The 20745-nt window shown below is 38.6% G+C and overlaps 1 protein-coding gene and 1 gene segment (V, D, J or C); both read left to right on the top strand.

Moving 5' to 3' along the window:
* Positions 1-744: 744 nt before the first annotated feature.
* Positions 745-1670, top strand: LOC121953772. The segment is given in 2 exon segments: positions 745-1081; positions 1211-1670. Coding segments are annotated over 2 exon segments (393 nt in total).
* Positions 1671-3379: 1709 nt separating this feature from the next.
* On the top strand, positions 3380-4920 carry LOC121953577. Its single transcript, XM_042500742.1, has 3 exons — positions 3380-3485; positions 3574-3855; positions 4586-4920. Exons 1-3 carry the CDS (start codon positions 3434-3436, stop codon positions 4918-4920), a joined length of 669 nt encoding a protein of 222 aa, XP_042356676.1. The 5' UTR covers positions 3380-3433.
* The last annotated feature ends 15825 nt before the right edge of the window (positions 4921-20745 follow it).

Genomic DNA, 20745 nt, shown 5'->3' with positions numbered 1-20745 from the left:
AATTTGCAGCCACAAAGCCTGACGCTGAGAGAGGGACATTCACAGTGAAGAATCTGGAGTCAGAAGATAAAGGCTTGTATTTCTGTGCTGTGAGTCAACACAGTGATACAGACACATTCAACAGCTGAACAAAAACTCAGTGCACTAATCTCATGTAGTCAAGGGGGACCTCAAGTCCCACAAATTCTCCCTGATACACTTTGATCACAAGCCAAACAACATTTGACACTCCCACCTACAACTCTTCATCTCTGTACCTACACTGACAGTTACGCGTTTCACTCTGACTTTTCGAAACATGGACATTATCAAACATGTTCTCATCAGCTTGTTACTGATTTTGCTCTGGATAAAAGGAAAAACACAAAAAAATCTGCACACTGCAGCACTGACTTGAACGTCTATAAGAGGAACAATAATCAAGAGATAAAAACTACCGTAAATGTTGTGCTGTTTGCAATTTACATGTTCACTTTTTTAAATGCTTATGGTTTTCAACGTAGGTTTTATTGATGGAAGTGACCAAAATATTGCTGGAAAAACAGGGTGACAGTGCAACCATGAAGTGCAGCCGAAGGGTCCTACCTATAACCTGATTCACTGGTACAGACAGCTGCCCGAGAAACAAAGGAACAAATGGTGAACACATCATCCACCAGAACAGGTTTTAATTTTGAAAATTTCAGCTGAGAAATTTGCAGCCACCAAGCCTGACATTGAGAGTGAGACATTCACAGAGAAGAATCTGGAGTCAGAAGATAAAGGCTTGTATTTCTGTGCTGTGAGTCAACACAGTGATACAGACACATTCAACAGCTGAAATAAAACTCCAGTAAACTGTCAGCACCACCGTTTTTAAAACCACTTACCTAATGGACTGTAGGAGGACCCCAAGTACCACATACACTCCCAGTTACACTTGGATCGCACGCCACATAATATGCGACACTCCCACCTGCAATTCTTCATATCTTTCTGTAACTGCACTGACAGTTTTGTGTTTCACTCTTAACTTTTCTAAACATGGACATCATCAAACATGGTCTCACCAGCTTGTTACTGTTTCTGTCCTGGATGAAAGGTAAAAAACTAAATCAGCACACGACACTACTGACTTGAACTTCTACAAGAGGAAAAATGATCAAAAGTTAAAAATCACTGTCAGTGTTCTGCTGTGTGCAAGTTAAATGTTTATGGTTTTTCAACATAGGTTTTACTGATGGCAGTGATGTCACCCAGACGGACATACTGTGGGGGAAACAGGGAGAAGATGCAACAATGAGCTGCAGCCACACGAAGGGTGCTACCTATATCTACATGTACTGGTACAGACAGCTGCCAGGAGAAACAATGAAACAGATCGTGTTCACAAGAAGTGGCATTGAAGACCATGATTTTGGGAAATTTAGCAAAGAAAAATTTGCAGCCACCAAGCCTGATGTTGAGAGTGGGACATTCACAGTGAAGAATCTGGAGCCAAAAGATAAAGGCTTGTATTTCTGTGCTGTGAGCAAACACAGTGATACAGACACATTCAACAGCTGAACAAAAACCTCAGTGCACTGTTGGCACATTTATCAGTGAGTCTGTTTATCTGCTGTGCTGTAGGGGGACCTCGAGTACCACAAATTCTCCTATTACAGTTTGATCACATGTCACACATTATACGACACTCCCACTTGCCAACTCTTCATCTCTGTAACTACGCTGACAGATATTTGTTTGACTCATACTTTACAAACATGGACATCATCAAACATGGTCTTGTTAGCTTGTTATTTTTTCTCTTCTGGATAAAAGGTAAACTGCAAAAAATCAGCACACTACCTTACTGACTTATGCATCAATAAGTGGGATAATAAACAAAAGTTTAGAATTGCTGTAAATGTTCAGATGTCTTCAAGTTCAAATGCTCACTCTGTGTCACATTTACTGTTTTTCACACAGGTCTTACTGATGGAAGTGATGTCACCCAGACGGACATACTGTGGGAGAAACAGGGTAAAGATGCAACAATGAACTGCAGCCACACGAAGGGTGCTTACTATTCCCAGATGTACTGGTACAGACAGCTGCCAGGAGAAACAATGAAACTAATCGTGTTCACAAGAAGCGGCATTGAAGATCATGATTTTGGAAAATTCAGCAAAGACAAATTTGCAGCCACAAAGCCTGACGCTGAGAGAGGGACATTCACAGTGAAGAATCTGGAGCCAAAAGATAAAGGCTTGTATTTCTGTGCTGTGAGTGAACACAGTGAAACAGTTTACTTGCAGGGCCAAACAAAAACCTCTGTGCTGAGTCTCTCTAGATGTTGTGTAATTAGTCAACAACACAATTGCATTACAAAACATTAAAGTTAACATTGTTTGGCAATGTTGAAATTCAGTTTTTTGAGATTTTTGTAACATCAAAGCATTTATTTTTTTACCAAATTTTGCTATTTTGCTTGTTATTAAACTATATGTATTCATTTTTCAAGGCAACTCTTTCTGAGTTTGAAACTGCTTTCTACTTCTCTGGTGCTTTGTTTATTGAAAGATGCTATTTAAATAAACTAAAATAAACTTCAATTTTCAAATACTTAAAAGTCTGTGCCGATATGTTTGCTAATCCACTACTTTAATTTCTTGTTCTCAACTGAAGTTTTAGATCGAGTTTCAGTGGGGATGTTTTTAACATGTTTCTTTACATACAGAATTGTTTTTACATATATTTTGTACTATTCTGATGAACTGCTGTGGGCTGATGACAGTATTTTGCCTTTTTTATGTATGCAGATACATAAGAAAAATGACTAACTGAATCTTAAAATGCTGCTATGAATGCAGTGGACAAATGAACTTATTTAATCATAATTATCTAGAAAAAAAACTCTTTAAGTGCCTGAACAGGAGGCCATAATGGACTAAATGAAGAATGCAGAATAATAGAGTATTTAGGGAAATTAAAAAATGTCAGGTTCTGTTTTAACATGTCTGTGGTCAGAATCTCAAATACATTGGCAGTGTGACACCCGACAATGAATTCAATATTACATATGCTGGCTAAAGATATGTGACTCGAGAAGAGATGTGGGTGCAGCATCATGTGATACTCCAACCTGCAGCACTGAACTGAAATAACTATCAGCTGTAGTGTTTGTAGATATCTGATAAATTACATAAAAATAACTACTAAACAAAGCCTGAAGTGATCCAACTTGCAGTATTTTTACACCAGCAGGGGGCAACAAACCCACACAAATTACACCTCCATTGACTTCCTCAAGGGAATAATGTGACCCCCTCTGTGTGATGAAGTTAAAGCTACGGTGCAGTCTCCTCCCTGACGCCTCCCCCGTTCATTAAACTGCAAAAGAGACGCACTATTGTGCACAAGTTTTTAGCTAACAGGACTCCGGAAAACTCTGGCATATCTAAACTTCTCTAACATGATATTTGGTTTTTTTATATTCTGTTTTCTTCATCTGCCTGAAAATAATGGTGAGAAACATAATAAAATTCCATAAAGAGCAAAACACTACACAGGTAATAACTTGCATATTTAAAATTTTGTCTGTTTTTTCCACAGGTGCGTCTAACAGCGACAGAGTCTCCCAAACACCTCCGTTTATCATTAAGAAAACGGGTGAACCTTTCGCCAATAACAATATCAGCTGTTCACACAGCATACCAAATTATGAAGTCATTCTCTGGTACAAACAGGACCAACATAAAGCTCTAAAGCTCCTGGGATATATGAATGTAATTTTTGAGAATATCGAGGTTGACGTTACAGGAAAAATCAGCATTGACGGAGACGGCCGCACAACATCACGCCTCAGCGTTTCTGATCTTTCATTTAATGACAGCGGTGTGTATTTCTGTGCTGCCAGTCAGCACAGTGCTGCAGATTCCTCTCAAGTCAATACAAAAACTCTCCTTTATCATCTGCGGAGAGACGACGTGCAGGCTGCTCAGCACCTGCAGACAGCCTCCATCTACACCTTGGTGGTTTTATCAACTGTTTTAACCTCCTCTGAAACTTGACTCTTTATGTGACCTATGAAGTAAAGATTCTAATATAAATGTGAACATTACTGATTAACTGTGGGAATGATATGACTTGAGTTATTTCGAAAGACTACCTCATGCAGTTATTTTTTGTATAAGTGTAAAAAAACATCCCTGTCAATAATCCAAAGTCTGCACTGATCACTGTGATTTTTCCCCCATAAAATTCTTAACAACTGATTCATGTATTGTCAATAAGTTTTTACCAACTAACTGAAGGGGACCTCCAGTATTAAGTATACTGCACCTTGAGTGATTTGTAGATTTGTAGAGAGCAGCTTCACATGATCACGTCACAATGACACTCCCCCCTGCAGGTCTTTATGTCTCTGTAATTGTCTGAGGTCAGTAGTTTGTGTCAAACAGAATATGGAAATTACAATCACCAAACAACACCTCCTCACACTGTCCGTCTTTTTGCTCTGGACTTCAGGTAGTTCACAATTAAATCAAACTATGGACTCTAGTTTCAAGTTTGTGCTCTCATTAGATCAAATTATTTGTGGTAACTTTTACTGCTTCGGCCACAGGTCTAACTGATGGAAACGATGTCACCCAGACGGACATACTGTGGGCAGACGAGGGAAACGAAGCAACAATGAACTGCAGCCACACGAAGGGTGCTGACTTCTTCCAGATGTACTGGTACAGACAGCTGCCAGGACAAACAATGAATCTAATCGTGTTCACAAGAAGCGGCATTGAAGATCATGATTTTGGAAAACTCAGCAAAGAAAAATTTGCAGCCACCAAGCCTGATGTTGAGACCGGGACATTCACAGTGAAGAATCTGGAGCCAGAAGATAAAGGCTTGTATTTCTGTGCTGTGAGCAAACACAGTGATCCAGACACATTCAACAGCTGAACAAAAACTCAGTGCACTATTTGCACCACTGTTTCAAAAACGTATTATCTCACATACTTTAGGGGACCTCCACGACCACAAACACTCCCAGTAACACTTTGATTCAGCAGGTGGGTTTTGATGCAGCGGCAAACAGCATCAGAGAACATCACAGATGATATTAACACTCCCACCTGAAACTGTTTACACTGACAGATGAGACATGATCTGATATGATAGCATCATATTTCTATTATTGTTGTGGATTAACGGTAAAGTATTACAGCCTGCAACTGACGTTTTTTCAATGTTGACAACAGAAGTTCACAATGGTCAGCTGTATGAGAGGAAAACTTTCCACACATGGTAATATTTCCTGTAATGTACAGAGGTTTTACTGATGGGAGTGATGTCACCCAGTCTGCTGTACTGTGGGAAAACCAAGACGGCAATGCAACAATACACTGCAGCCACACCAAGGGTGATTTACACTACCAGATGTACTGGTACAGACAGCTTTTTGCCGATACCTGACACGCAGGTATAAAAACAACTCATTTGGCCGATAACAATACCGATATCAATATATCCACTTTTTTCCCACCTAATTTTAGTGATCATTAATTCTCCTCTGTAGTAGAATTACCATTATATTATACTCTTATCGTGATGGCCCACCAGCAGATGGAGTGTGTGTAATATTCATTCACTGTGCAAAATAAGAAAAAAAATCAAGTTAGGGTTGATGTTTTTTAAATGTTCACTTTGTCATTAATAAAATATAAATTGGTAAGTGATATTGCAGAAATCAGCATGTTGGCCGATTCCAATATTTCATTTTAAAGCCAATATCTGCCATTACCGATGGTGTGCCGATACTATCAAACATCCCTGATGGAAATATGATATTGATAAGATTTGGTCTCAAAAGGACTTCGAGTAATGATTATAATCATTCGGCGATAATATTCTCTACTAATCTCAAAACCCAAGATGACATCTTCAGAGTACTTGTTTTGTCCGTCCAACAGCAAAATATATTAAGATGATAACAATTAACAGTAATGGAGACAAATACATAGGTTTTGCATTTTTGCTTGAAAAACGACTGAAAGTGTTAAAAGATTATCAAAATAGTTGCAGATGACTCTTGTCGATCGTGTCATGTTCAGATTTTTAAATAATATGAAGAAATGTGCACACATTAACTCATACATCCATATTCACTGACAAGACCCTGCAAGTGTTCAAACATTAGTTCATCACGGGACAATTTAACCGTTCAATGAAAGCCTGATGAGCAAAAGTCAAACAGCTTTAAACATTTTAATTGATATGTCTGTGAACAGTCTGTTACATATATTATCAGAAAGACTCACAAACTGCTGCACTGGTTTGTGAATATCTGATGTGTGGAGTCCAATTTTACCTGACTTTCACTCACTGACCCCTGCAGGGGGAGACAAACCTCTGCAAATTAAAGACACCCAGTTCCATAGATTACAACACCAACACAGTGCTATCCTGTTGATGAAGTGAAAGCTGTGTTGCAGGTAATTGGCACCTCCCGTGTTTGTATTAACAGTAATAGTGATGTGCCGTCGTCTGCAGGTGCTGAGCTGAAACAAAAGCCGACAGCAGTCTCATATTTAAATGATGATGTTTCTGGTCTTTGTATTTTGTTTCCTTCATCTGCCGGGGAATAATGGTGAGTATTTCCAACAGATAAGACACTGTACAGCTACTAATGTCACTATTTATTTTAACATCTGCTCTTTTTCCACAGGTGCCTCTTACAGCGACAGAGTCTTCCAAACACCTCCTTCCATCATAAAGAAAACTGGTGAATCTGTTACCAGTGAGATCAACTGCTCACACAGCATAACAAATTTTGATCAAATTCTCTGGTACAAACAAGACAAACAAGACAAACAAGGAGCTCTAAAGTTTCTGGGATATCTGAATCTGAACTTTCAATACCCTGAGGAGGACGTGAAAGGAAAAATCAGCTTTGACGGAGATGGCCGCACACAATCACGTCTCAGCGTTTCTGATCTTTCGTTAAATGACAGCGGTGTATATTTCTGTGCTGCCAGTCAGCACAGTGCTGCAGATTCGCCTCACGTCAATACAAAAACTTTATCATCTGCAGAGATGACATGTTGAGCCCCCTAAACACCTGCAGACAGCCTCCATCTAAACTGAGCCTTTGATGGTTTCATCAACTGTTTAATTGTCACCCACAGTTCAACAATGTGAAGCTCTGGTAAAAAGAAGACCATATTTTTGAGTGCTGTAATTTATTTTCATCTTCACTGTTAGCCTTTCACTTGCTGCTCTCTTCCTAAATATGATTCTCTTGTTGCCTTTGGTGCAGTCATGCTGCAGTTGTGCACATTGTTTTGGGCAGACCTCCCTCGACTACAAAATAAGAAATAAAGGCTAAGAACCTGAGTCTGCCTGTCAAACCTGTACACCTGTAATCTGAAATAAATCTTTACCTTATTCATCTGTTTCTCCTGACTGAATTACAGTTGTCGTAATCCTTGCATGTGCAAATTAGGGCTAAGTGGTGTGCCAAAAAATGGCACAGTCACATGTGACTAAATGAACATGATCGGAGCCCTGCAGATACCAAAACACACATGCTTCACCTGCTCACACTACTGTTAAAACTGTTAAAAGCCGAACTGTTACAGCTGCACAGTCAAAGGTGTTGTTAAAGGTAACATTCATCAACTGTAGGGGGACCTTCAGTATCACTCATACTTCCATCTACACTAAGACGGAGGATTTTTTTGCAGTGACACTCCCACACGCAGCTCTTCATATGGACAATAGTATCAGACTCTAGCAGTTTGTTGAACATGGATATTATCATCAATAAAGACCACATCATATTGTGATTTATTTTTCTGTGGACTTCAGGTAATTTACAATAAAATCAGCTGTTTATAATCATTTTTTACTTTAAATTTCACTAAAAACTATTGGTGGTGGTGGGGGGGGAGTTCTCATTGATATCAATTAACAGTAAAATCCACAATAAGAGAAGGTTTATATTTGGTCATTTTTATAAATGTTATACACACAGGTCTAACTGATGGACGTGATGTCATCCAGACCTCCATACTGTGTGAAAAACAGGATGAAGATGCAACAATGACCTGCAGCCACACAAAGGGTTCTAACTATTACGACATGTACAGGTACAGACAGCTGCCCAGAGAAACAATGGAGCACATAGTGTACACATCGTCCCTCAGAGACGATCACGATTTTGGAGAATTCAGCAAAGATAAATTTGCAGCCACCTGGCCTGATGCTCAGAGTGGGACATTCACAGGAATCTGGAGCCAGAAGATAAAGGCTTGTATTTCTGTGCTGTGAGTCAACACAGTGATACAGACACATTCAACAGCTGAACAAAAACGCACACTGCACTGTTAACACTGCTGTTACAATTATCTCATGTACTGCAGGGGGACCTTGAGTACCACAAACACTCACAGTTACACTTTAATTCATCATGTGTGTTTTGATACAACAACTGACAGGTTCAGAGATCGTCATAGAAAATACTGACACTCCCACCTACAACTCTTCATATCTCTATGAACACACTGACAAACGTACAGGAGACTCTGACTTCCAGAACATGGACATGATTAGACATCGATGCCTCAGCTTTTTAATATCTCTTCTCTGGATAAAAGGTGAATCACATTAAGAACTCATTGCTTTACAATGTAAAACTATTATTTTTTGGATGACAGCAGAGGAAGAGAATGTTTCATTAGTGCTCTACAGAAAAAACAACTCTGATCTCGGATTTAGAAATTAAACTCTTAAATAAGTTATTTGTATTTTTTTGTCATCTTACAAAACTTTATCATGTCAAACTGAAGTTGTGGAATAATCAGAAATGTGTATGTTTTATTGTTATGCACACAGGTCTTGTTGATGGAAGTGATGTTACCCAAACTCCCATACTGTGGGTAAAACAGGGTGAAGGTGCAACAATGAACTGCAGACACACAAAGGGTGGCAGCTATTTCTACATGTACTGGTACAGACAGCTGCCAGGAGAAACTATGAAACAGATCGTGTTCACAAGAAGCGGCAATGAAGATCATGATTTTGGAAAATTTAGCAAAGAAAAATTTGCAGCCACCAAGCCTGACGCTGAGAGTGGGACATTCACAGTGAAGAATCTGGAGCCAGAAGATAAAGGCTTGTATTTCTGTGCTGTGAGTGAACACAGTGATACAGACACATTCAACAGCTGAACAAAAACCTCAGCGCACTGTTGGCACATTTATCAGTGAGTCTGTTTATCTGCTGTGCTGTAGGGGGACCTCGAGTACAATTGCAGAATATCACATTACAGCGTCACTCCCACCTGTAACTTTTAGTGTGTCAGCTGTAACACCACACCTCCAATCACTCACCTCCCACCACAAAAAACTATTTCCTTTACGAACATGGCACAAAACACATCTGTGAATAAAGAGGATACATTTTTTGAGAATCAAAAGCCCCTCAAGATGATCCCTTTCACTATCAGAATATAATTCATTTAGTCCAGGCGTGGGCAACCTGTGGCTCTGGAGCCACATGCGGGTCTTTTGCCCCTCTCCAGTGGCTCCTGTGTCTCTGAATAAAAATTATATGGAAATGAATAGCAATTATTTTTTAAAGATTTTCACTCAATGTTATCACTGTTTTAGGCCTAAAATTACTCTTGCATTTTTCAGTTGCAAAAATGTGTAGCCTGTACGCAGAATATGAAAATGTATTAGCATTTCAGTAACTACACTATGCATCATATTTCTGTGGCCTTAGTGCCTTTTTGCTTGTTTTGACAAATTTCAAAAAGTAGTGGGCAGTCCTGGATCAAAAAAGCTTGATTTGCTATGAATTCCAAATACAAGATAGGAGAAGTCTCGGAGGAATATGGAGACATTAATAATGCATGGATAGATCTGTTAATTTTTATCACCAACGCTGCAAAGTTAATGTAACCAAAAATAATAAACAGTGGTAAAATACATTAATGCATGCTCATATAGAGCCAGTAATAATATTGATAGGCTAATTTTGACTAAATGTATTGTGTTACCTTCATTTTAAGTATCCAACATGTTTTGCGGCTTAGGATAGATTTTTTTTTCTTTTTGGACCAAAAATGGCTCTTTTGATAGCAAAGGTTGCCGACCCCTGATTTAGTCCAACAACGCTAAGCTGGAAGGAGCCAGTTTGGCACGCAGAAGTCTCCAGGGCCCTGCTCTATGAGCCACACAGTGAAGAAGCATGTGCCAGTCATCTGGGTAATTTGTACGCAGCAGTTGAGCTAAGCTAAGCTAAGCTCTACCTACAACACTGCATCAAGTTCTCTTTATACATCTATGATTCAGACATTACCAAACATGTATTTGCATACAATTTTTTTTTTTAAAAAAGATAAGAATTCATTTTTTACAAGCTAACACACAGCCGAAAAAACAACTATTAGCATATTTTTAGACTAGAAATATCATGTAGTACAGTGTAAGCATGGTAGTTTACCTGAAGTCAGGTAATAGAAAAACACTGGGAAGCAGCTACATCTAATTCATGGATGTTTTCTCATGCTGTTAAAGGTATTTTAATGTCAGTAATTTTTTAAATGCATGGGGTAAAACAGGCCAATATTTTTTAATTATTCCCAACTGAGAAACAAACTTGAAAAAGAAAAAGACATACATACTGTGTACTTACAGTGTGCACAGTACAATTACTTTGTTTATTATCAGACTTATCGATTGACTCTTGAAAATGCATTATGAACTATATGCGAACAGTTTGACTTAATATAAAAATTAATTGTCAAAAAAAGTAATGCTCTCACAAAATTAAAAAAAAATGCACTGCTTCTTCTATTTAATCCAAACTTCTGCTGTACTTCCAACAAACAAGCATATACAGTAATCTATTGTACCATAATGCCAAGTTCATTTTAGGATTTTGTTATCTTGTTTCCAGTCATAAGGTGGCAGCACAGTATGTGTGTTGGGTGCAGTGGCAGCTCAGGAAGACTGCAATTCATTATGTCCCCACCCAACAACAAACATGTTTCCTGATGGGGAAGTTTACCCAGCATGAGTAACATATTCAGTAGAGCTGCACATACAGGGATGAAAACACGGTACAGTTAATAAGGATGTTCTTAAATTCAGCCACAGAGCAGAACACAATGATTATCCTCTACTGCACAGCCCTAAATGTCATACTGGTTTCAGGTAATGTCACAGAAAGTTTTAGTTTGTCATCTAAAATTCTTATTCTTTATTTACATTTATGACGGCTAACCCTCATATACCATCACTGTATAATGTGTGTTTTCTGTTGATGCTGCCTCACGTCAATACAAAAACTTTATCATCTGCAGAGATGACATGTTGAGCCCCCTAAACACCTGCAGACAGCCTCCATCTAAACTGAGCCTTTGATGGTTTCATCAACTGTTTAATTGTCACCCACAGTTCAACAATGTGAAGCTCTGGTAAAAAGAAGACCATATTTTTGAGTGCTGTAATTTATTTTCATCTTCACTGTTAGCCTTTCAGGTAAAAAAACAAAAAAAATCTCTTGCTGCTCTCTTCCTAAATATGATTCTCTTGTTGCCTTTGGTGCAGTCATGCTGCAGTTGTGCACATTGTTTTGGGCAGACCTCCCTCGACTACAAAAATAAGAAATAAAGGCTAAGAACCTGAGTCTGCCTGTCAAACCTGTACACCTGTAATCTGAAATAAATCTTTACCTTATTCATCTGTTTCTCCTGACTGAATTACAGTTGTCGTAATCCTTGCATGTGCAAATTAGGGCTAAGTGGTGTGCCAAAAAATGGCACAGTCACATGTGACTAAATGAACATGATCGGAGCCCTGCAGATACCAAAACACACATGCTTCACCTGCTCACACTACTGTTAAAACTTTTAAAAGCCTGAACTGTTACAGCTGCACAGTCAAAGGTGTTGTTAAAGGTAACATTCATCAACTGTAGGGGGACCTTCAGTATCACTCATACTTCCATCTACACTAAGACGGAGGATTTTTTTGCAGTGACACTCCCACACGCAGACACTCCCACCTACAACTCTTCATCTCTTCATATGACAATAGTATCAGACTCTAGCAGTTTGTTGAACATGGATATTATCATCAATAAAGACCACATCATATTGTGATTTATTTTTCTGTGGACTTCAGGTAATTTACAATAAAATCAGCTGTTTATAATCATTTTTTTTTACTTTAAATTTCACTAAAAACTATTGGTGGTGGTGGGGGGGGAGTTCTCATTGATATCAATTAACAGTAAAATCCACAATAAGAGAAGGTTTATATTTGGTCATTTTTTATAAATGTTATACACACAGGTCTAACTGATGGACGTGATGTCATCCAGACCTCCATACTGTGTGAAAAACAGGATGAAGATGCAACAATGACCTGCAGCCACACAAAGGGTTCTAACTATTACGACATGTACAGGTACAGACAGCTGCCCAGAGAAACAATGGAGCACATGGTGTACACATCGTCCCTCAGAGACGATCACGATTTTGGAGAATTCAGCAAAGATAAATTTGCAGCCACCTGGCCTGATGCTCAGAGTGGGACATTCACAGTGAAGAATCTGGAGCCAGAAGATAAAGGCTTGTATTTCTGTGCTGTGAGTCAACACAGTGATACAGACACATTCAACAGCTGAACAAAAACGCACACTGCACTGTTAACACTGCTGTTACAATTATCTCATGTACTGCAGGGGGACCTTGAGTACCACAAACACTCACAGTTACACTTTAATTCATCATGTGTGTTTTGATACAACTGACAGGTTCAGAGATCGTCATAGAAAATACTGACACTCCCACCTACAACTCTTCATATCTCTATGAACACACTGACAAACGTACAGGAGACTCTGACTTCCAGACATGGACATGATTAGACATCGATGCCTCACTTTTTAATATCTCTTCTCTGGAAAAAGGTGAATCACATTAAAACTCATTGCTTTACAATGTAAAACTATTTTTTTTGGATGACAGCAGAGGAAGAGAAAATGTTTCATTAGTGCTCTACAGAAAAAACAACTCTGATCTCGGATTTAGAAATTAAACTCTTAAAAAAGTTATTTGTATTTTTTTGTCATCTTACAAAACTTTTCATGTCAAACTGAAGTTGTGGAATAATAAATGTGTATGTTTTTTTTATGCACACAGGTCTTTTGATGGAAGTGATGTTACCCAAACTCCCATACTGTGGGTAAAACAGGGTGAAGGTGCAACAATGAACTGCAGACACACAAAGGGTGGCAGCTATTTCCACATGTACTGGTACAGACAGCTGCCAGAGAGAAACAATGAAACAGATCGTGTTCACAAGAAGCGGCAATGAAGATCATGATTTTGGAAAATTTAGCAAAGAAAAATTTGCAGCCACCAAGCCTGACGCTGAGAGTGGGACATTCACAGTGAAGAATCTGGAGCCAAAAGATAAAGGCTTGTATTTCTGTGCTGTGAGTGAACACAGTGATACAGACACATTCAACAGCTGAACAAAAACCTCAGTGCACTGTTGGCACATTTATCAGTGAGTCTGTTTATCTGCTGTGCTGTAGGGGGACCTCGAGTACAATTGCAGAATATCACATTACAGCGTCACTCCCACCTGTAACTTTTAGTGTGTCAGCTGTAACACCACACCTCCAATCACTCACCTCCCACCACAAAAAACTATTTCCTTTACGAACATGGCACAAAACACATCTGTGAATAAAGAGGATACATTTTTTGAGAATCAAAAGCCCCTCAAGATGATCCCTTTCACTATCAGAATATAATTCATTTAGTCCAGGCGTGGGCAACCTGTGGCTCTGGAGCCACATGCGGGTCTTTTGCCCCTCTCCAGTGGCTCCTGTGTCTCTGAATAAAAATTATATGGAAATGAATAGCAATTATTTTTTAAAGATTTTCACTCAATGTTATCACTGTTTTAGGCCTAAAATTACTCTTGCATTTTTCAGTTGCAAAAATGTGTAGCCTGTACGCAGAATATGAAAATGTATTAGCATTTCAGTAACTACACTATGCATCATATTTCTGTGGCCTTAGTGCCTTTTTGCTTGTTTTGACAAATTTCAAAAAGTAGTGGGCAGTCCTGGATCAAAAAAGCTTGATTTGCTATGAATTCCAAATACAAGATAGGAGAAGTCTCGGAGGAATATGGAGACATTAATAATGCATGGATAGATCTGTTAATTTTTATCACCAACGCTGCAAAGTTAATGTAACCAAAAATAATAAACAGTGGTAAAATACATTAATGCATGCTCATATAGAGCCAGTAATAATATTGATAGGCTAATTTTGACTAAATGTATTGTGTTACCTTCATTTTAAGTATCCAACATGTTTTGCGGCTTAGGATAGATTTTTTTTTTCTTTTTGGACCAAAAATGGCTCTTTTGATAGCAAAGGTTGCCGACCCCTGATTTAGTCCAACAACGCTAAGCTGGAAGGAGCCAGTTTGGCACGCAGAAGTCTCCAGGCCCTGCTCTATGAGCCACACAGTGAAGAAGCATGTGCCAGTCATCTGGGTAATTTGTACGCAGCAGTTGAGCTAAGCTAAGCTAAGCTCTACCTAAAACACTGCATCAAGTTCTCTTTATACATCTATGATTCAGACATTACCAAACATGTATTTGCATACAATTTTTTTTTTTAAAAAAGATAAGAATTCATTTTTTACAAGCTAACACACAGCCGAAAAAACAACTATTAGCATATTTTTAGACTAGAAATATCATGTAGTACAGTGTAAGCATGGTAGTTTACCTGAAGTCAGGTAATAGAAAAACACTGGGAAGCAGCTACATCTAATTCATGGATGTTTTCTCATGCTGTTAAAGGTATTTTAATGTCAGTAATTTTTTAAATGCATGGGGTAAAACAGGCCAATATTTTTTAATTATTCCCAACTGAGAAACAAACTTGAAAAAGAAAAAGACATACATACTGTGTACTTACAGTGTGCACAGTACAATTACTTTGTTTATTATCAGACTTATCGATTGACTCTTGAAAATGCATTATGAACTATATGCTAACAGTTTGACTTAATATAAAAATTAATTGTCAAAAAAAGTAATGCTCTCACAAAATTAAAAAAAAAAATGCACTGCTTCTTCTATTTAATCCAAACTTCTGCTGTACTTCCAACAAACAAGCATATACAGTAATCTATTGTACCATAATGCCAAGTTCATTTTAGGATTTTGTTATCTTGTTTCCAGTCATAAGGTGGCAGCACAGTATGTGTGTTGGGTGCAGTGGCAGCTCAGGAAGACTGCAATTCATTATGTCCCCACCCAACAACAAACATGTTTCCTGATGGGGAAGTTTACCCAGCATGAGTAACATATTCAGTAGAGCTGCACATACAGGGATGAAAACACGGTACAGTTAATAAGGATGTTCTTAAATTCAGCCACAGAGCAGAACACAATGATTATCTCTACTGCACAGCCCTAAATGTCATACTGGTTTCAGGTAATGTCACAGAAAGTTTTAGTTTGTCATCTAAAATTCTTATTCTTTATTTACATTTATGACGGCTAACCCTCATATACCATCACTGTATAATGTGTGTTTTCTGTTTGATGCTTTTCCACAGGTTCCTCTCTAAGTGACAAAGTCCACCAGACTCCAGCTCACATGTTAGTCAATGAGGGAGAAACAGCCAAAGTCGACTGTTCACACAGTATTGACAACTACAACCGAATCCTCTGGTACAAACAATCAAACAGACAGCTACAGTTTCTGGGATACATGTTAGCAACCATGGATAACATAGAGAAGAATCAACGAGATGTGAAGATTGAAGGGAGCGCAAATAAAGACCAGACCTGCACAATTAAAAAATTGAAGCAGTCAGACTGAACAGCAGTGCAGTTTACTTCTGTGCTGCTAGTTTACACAGTGCTACATATCACTGCTCCTCAGTACAAAACCTCTCACAGCCTCTTGCACCTGGGCCTCTTCAGTACATCAATACTCAGATCTTTATACAAAGACAGTGATGTAAGTTGTTAAAATGAAATATGAGCACAATGACACCACCCACCTCATGACTTGGGAGGGTTTACAGAAAAAAAGGTTGGACATACTGAGTATAACTGCTCTGAGTGTGATTTTCTTTCAGTATGGCCAAACACGCAGAAAAACACAACATGATAGTCTTATTCCTTTGCATTATTTTCCACACTATTCTGGTTGCAGGTAATGTCATGAAAATAGTTTTCAGAAATTTCAATTGAAGTTTTTAAACAAATAAATGTCTAGATTTGCTTGTGGACATCCAGTCTTATATCCTGCTTTATTTACATTTACAGATTTGCATTATTTTAAAGTTTATACTTTTGTATTTTTTTTTTACGTTTGCCTATGTTTATGCGTATGTTGCATTTTGTCTGATGCTTCCACAGGTTCCTCTCTCAGTGACAAAGTCCATCAGACTCCAGCTGACATGTACAACAAACCAGGAGAAACAGCCACAATCAGCTGTTCACACAGTATTGACAGCTACAACCAAATACTCTGGTACAAACAATCAAAGAATAAATACCCACAGTTCCTGGGATACATGTTTAAAAACAATGCAAATCCAGAAAATACTGGAGTGGCTGTAAGGATGGATGGGAACGCAGATAAAGACCAGACCTGCACATTAACAATTGAAGGACTCGGCCTGAACAGCAGTGCAGTTTACTTCTGTGCTGCCAGGTTACACAGTGCTACATATCACTGCTCCTCAGTACAAAAACCTGCTCATCACACATTCTTTTATCTCTGTATTAAAGCTCACAGCTCTGTGCACCTGTACTCCTTCCTCTCACTTGATGGCAGTACATCAGTCTGCCATGCTCTTTCTACAGTAGCCCAGAACAGACAAACCAAACACTGGCTCTAGTTTTAGGCACATTAACAATTTTGTGTCAGCAACTGTACTTCTCCTAAACTCTTGGCACACAGGAGGAGTTTCAGTTGGTTGCAATCTGCAACCTCACCACTCGATGCCACTAACTCCTACACATTAGACGTTAAAGAGGAGGAGAATGAACGATGAAACCCATCTCATGACGTGATGATGATTAGCTGAAAGGAGGGTTTTACTCAATGAGGAGGTTGTAAGGACTCAAAAAAAACACAAAGACTCTCGGCAACAAGACTATTATCTTATATTCATCAATGTAATCAAACACTCAAAGAAAAATGATCATCTTCCTCCTGAGCATTACTTTTAACACACTTCTGGTTTCAGGTAATGTCATCAAAAATACTTCCATTTCTTTACATTTTCTTTCTCGTGTTTTTAAGTCTGTTTAGAAGATCTTCCTGCATGTAGCCAGTCTAATATACAGCTGCTATTTCAACTGTGTTAGTCAATTTGTGGTAGTGGAAGTTTTATTTTGCTCAGTTCATTCAGTTCACCAGTGTTTATAATTATGTTGTATTTGTCTGATGCTCTGTTTATCCTTTTCCACAGGTTCCTCTCTCAGTGACAAAGTCCGCCAGACTCCAGCTCACATGTTAGTCAATGAGGGAGAAACAGCCAAAGTCGACTGTTTCACACAGTATTGACACCTACAACCAAATCCTCTGGTACAAACAATCAAACAGACAGCTACAGTTCCTGGGATACATGTTCGTAAACCACTGATAACGTAGAGACAAATCAACCAGATGTGAAGATTGAAGGGAGTGCAAATAAAGACCAAACCTGCACATTAAAAATTGAAGCAGTCAGACTGAACAGCAGTGCAGTTTACTTCTGTGCTGCTAGTTTACACAGTGCTACATATCACTGCTCCTCAGTACAAAAACCTCTCACAGCCTCTTGCACCTGGGCCTCTTCAGTACATCAATACTCAGATCTTTATACAAAGACAGTGATGTAAGTTGTTAAAATGAAATATGAGCACAATGACACCACCCACCTCATGACTTGGGAGGGTTTACAGAAAAAAAGGTTGGACATACTGAGTATAACTGCTCTGAGTGTGATTTTCTTTCAGTATGGCCAAACACGCAGAAAAACACAACATGACAGTCTTATTCCTTTGCATTATTTTCCACACTATTCTGGTTGCAGTAATGTCATGAAAATAGTTTTCAGAAATTTCAATTGAAGTTTTTAACAAATAAATGTCTAGATTTGCTTGTGGACATCCAGTCTTATATCCTGCTTTATTTACATTTACAGATTTGCATTATTTTACAGTTCGTACTTTTGTATTTTTTTTTACGTTTGCTATGTTTATGCGTATGTTGCATTTTGTCTGATGCTTCCACAGGTTCCTCTCTCAGTGACAAAGTCCATCAGACTCCAGCTGACATGTACAACAAACCAGGAGAAACAGCCACAATCAGCTGTTCACACAGTATTGAAAGCTACGATCGAATACTCTGGTACAAACAATCAAAGAATAAATACCCACAGTTCCTGGGATACATGTTTAAAAACAATGCAAATCCAGAAAATACTGGAGTGGCTGTAAGGATGGATGGGAACGCAGATAAAGACCAGACCTGCACATTAACAATTGAAGGACTCGGCCTGAACAGCAGTGCAGTTTACTTCTGTGCTGCCAGGTTACACAGTGCTACATATCACTGCTCCTCAGTACAAAAACCTGCTCATCACACATTCTGTTATCTCTGTATTAAAGCTCACAGCTCTGTGCACCTGTACTCCCTTCCTCTCACTTGATAGCAGTACATCAGTCTGCCATGCTCTTTCTACAGTAGCCCAGAACAGACAAACCAAACACTGACTCTAGTGTTTTAGGCATATTAACAATTCGTGTCAGCAACTGTACTTCTCCTAAACTCTTGGCACACAGGAGGAGTTTCAGTTGGTTGCAATCTGCAACCTCACCACTCGATGCCACTAAACTCCTACACATTAGACGTTAAAGAGGAGGAGAATGAACGATGAAACCCATCTCATGACGTGATGCTGATTAGCTGAAAGGAGGGTTTTACTCAATGAGGAGGTTGTAAGACTCAAAAAGACACAAAGACTCTCGGCAACAAGACTATTATCTTATATTCATCAATGTAATCAAACACTCAAAGAAAAATGATCATCTTCCTCCTGAGCATTACTTTTAACACACTTCTGGTTTCAGGTAATGTCATCAAAAATACTTCCATTTCTTTACATTTTTCTTTCTCGTGTTTTTAAGCAAAAAACTGTTTAGATTTCTTCCTGCATGTAGCCAGTCTAATATACTGCTTGCTATTTCAACACTGTGTTAGTCAATTTGTGTTCGTGGAAGTTTTATTTTGCTCAGTTCATTCAGTTCACCAGTGTTTTTTAATTATGTTGTATTTTGTCTGATGCTCTGTTTTGTCCTTTTCCACAGGTTCCTCTCTCAGTGACAAAGTCCGCCAGACTCCAGCTCACATGTTTCACGTCAATGAGGGAGAAACAGCCAAAGTCGACTGTTCACACAGTATTGACAACTACGACCAAATCCTCTGGTACAAACAATCAAAGAATAAAAACCTACAGTTCCTGGGATACATGTATATCAACAATGCAAATCCAGAAAATACTGAATTGTCTATAAAGATGGATGGGAACGCAAATAAAGACCAGACCTGCACATTAAAAATTGAAGCAGTCAGACTGAACAGCAGTGCAGTTTACTTCTGTGCTGCTAGTTTACACAGTGCTACATATCACTGCTCCTCAGTACAAAAACCTCTCACAGCCTCTTGCAGCTTTGGGCCTCTTCAGTACATCAATACTCAGATCTTTATACAAAGACAGTGATGTAAGTTTCCTTAAAATGAAATATGAGCACAATGACACCACCCACCTCATGACTTGGGAGGGTTTACAGAAAAAAAGGTTGGACATACTGAGTATAAACTGCTCTGAGTGTGATTTTCTTTCAGTATGGCCAAACACGCAGAAAAACACAACATGATAGTCTTATTCTTTGCATTATTTTCCAGGAGTATTTTGGTTGCAGGTAATGTCATGCAAAATAGTTTTCAGAAATTTCAATTTAAGCTTTTAACAAAAAACTGTCCAGATTTGCTTGTGGACATCCAGTCTTAGGATCCTGCTTTAACGATTTACAGATTTGCCATTATTTTACAGTTCGTACTTTTGTATTTTTTTTTACGTTTTAATCCTATAGGAGCGTATGTTGCATTTTGTCTGATGCTTCCACAGGTTTATCTTATCTTCTCAGTGACAAAGTCCATCAACTCAGCTGACATGTACAACAAACCTGAGAAACTTTTACAATCAGCTGTTTCACACAGTATCAGAATTATGATACAATACTCGTGGTACAAGCAAACAAAGAATAAATACCTACAGTTCCTGGGATACATGTACAAAAACAATGCAAATCCAGAAAATACTGGAGTGGCTGTAAGGATGGATGGGAACGCAGATAAAAGACCAGACCTGCACATTAACAATTGAAGGACTCGGCCTGAACAGCAGTGCATTTTTACTTCTGTGCTGCCAGGAGACAACAGTGCTACATAGTCACTGCTCCTCAGTACAAAAACCTGCTCATCACACATTCTTTTATCTCTGTATTAAAGCTCACAGAATCTGTGCACCTGTACTCCTTCCTCTCACTTGACAGCAGTACATCAGTCTGCCAGCTCTTTCTACAGTAGCCCAGAACAGACAAACCAAACACTGGCTCTAGTTTTAGGCACTATTAACAATTTTGTGTCAACAACTGTTTACTTCTCTAAAC

This window comes from Plectropomus leopardus, chromosome 14 (genome assembly GCF_008729295.1).
Source record: "Plectropomus leopardus isolate mb chromosome 14, YSFRI_Pleo_2.0, whole genome shotgun sequence".
In the NCBI taxonomy this organism is placed as follows: Eukaryota; Metazoa; Chordata; class Actinopteri; order Perciformes; family Serranidae; genus Plectropomus; species Plectropomus leopardus.
This window is presented reverse-complemented; position numbering and strand designations above follow the sequence as displayed.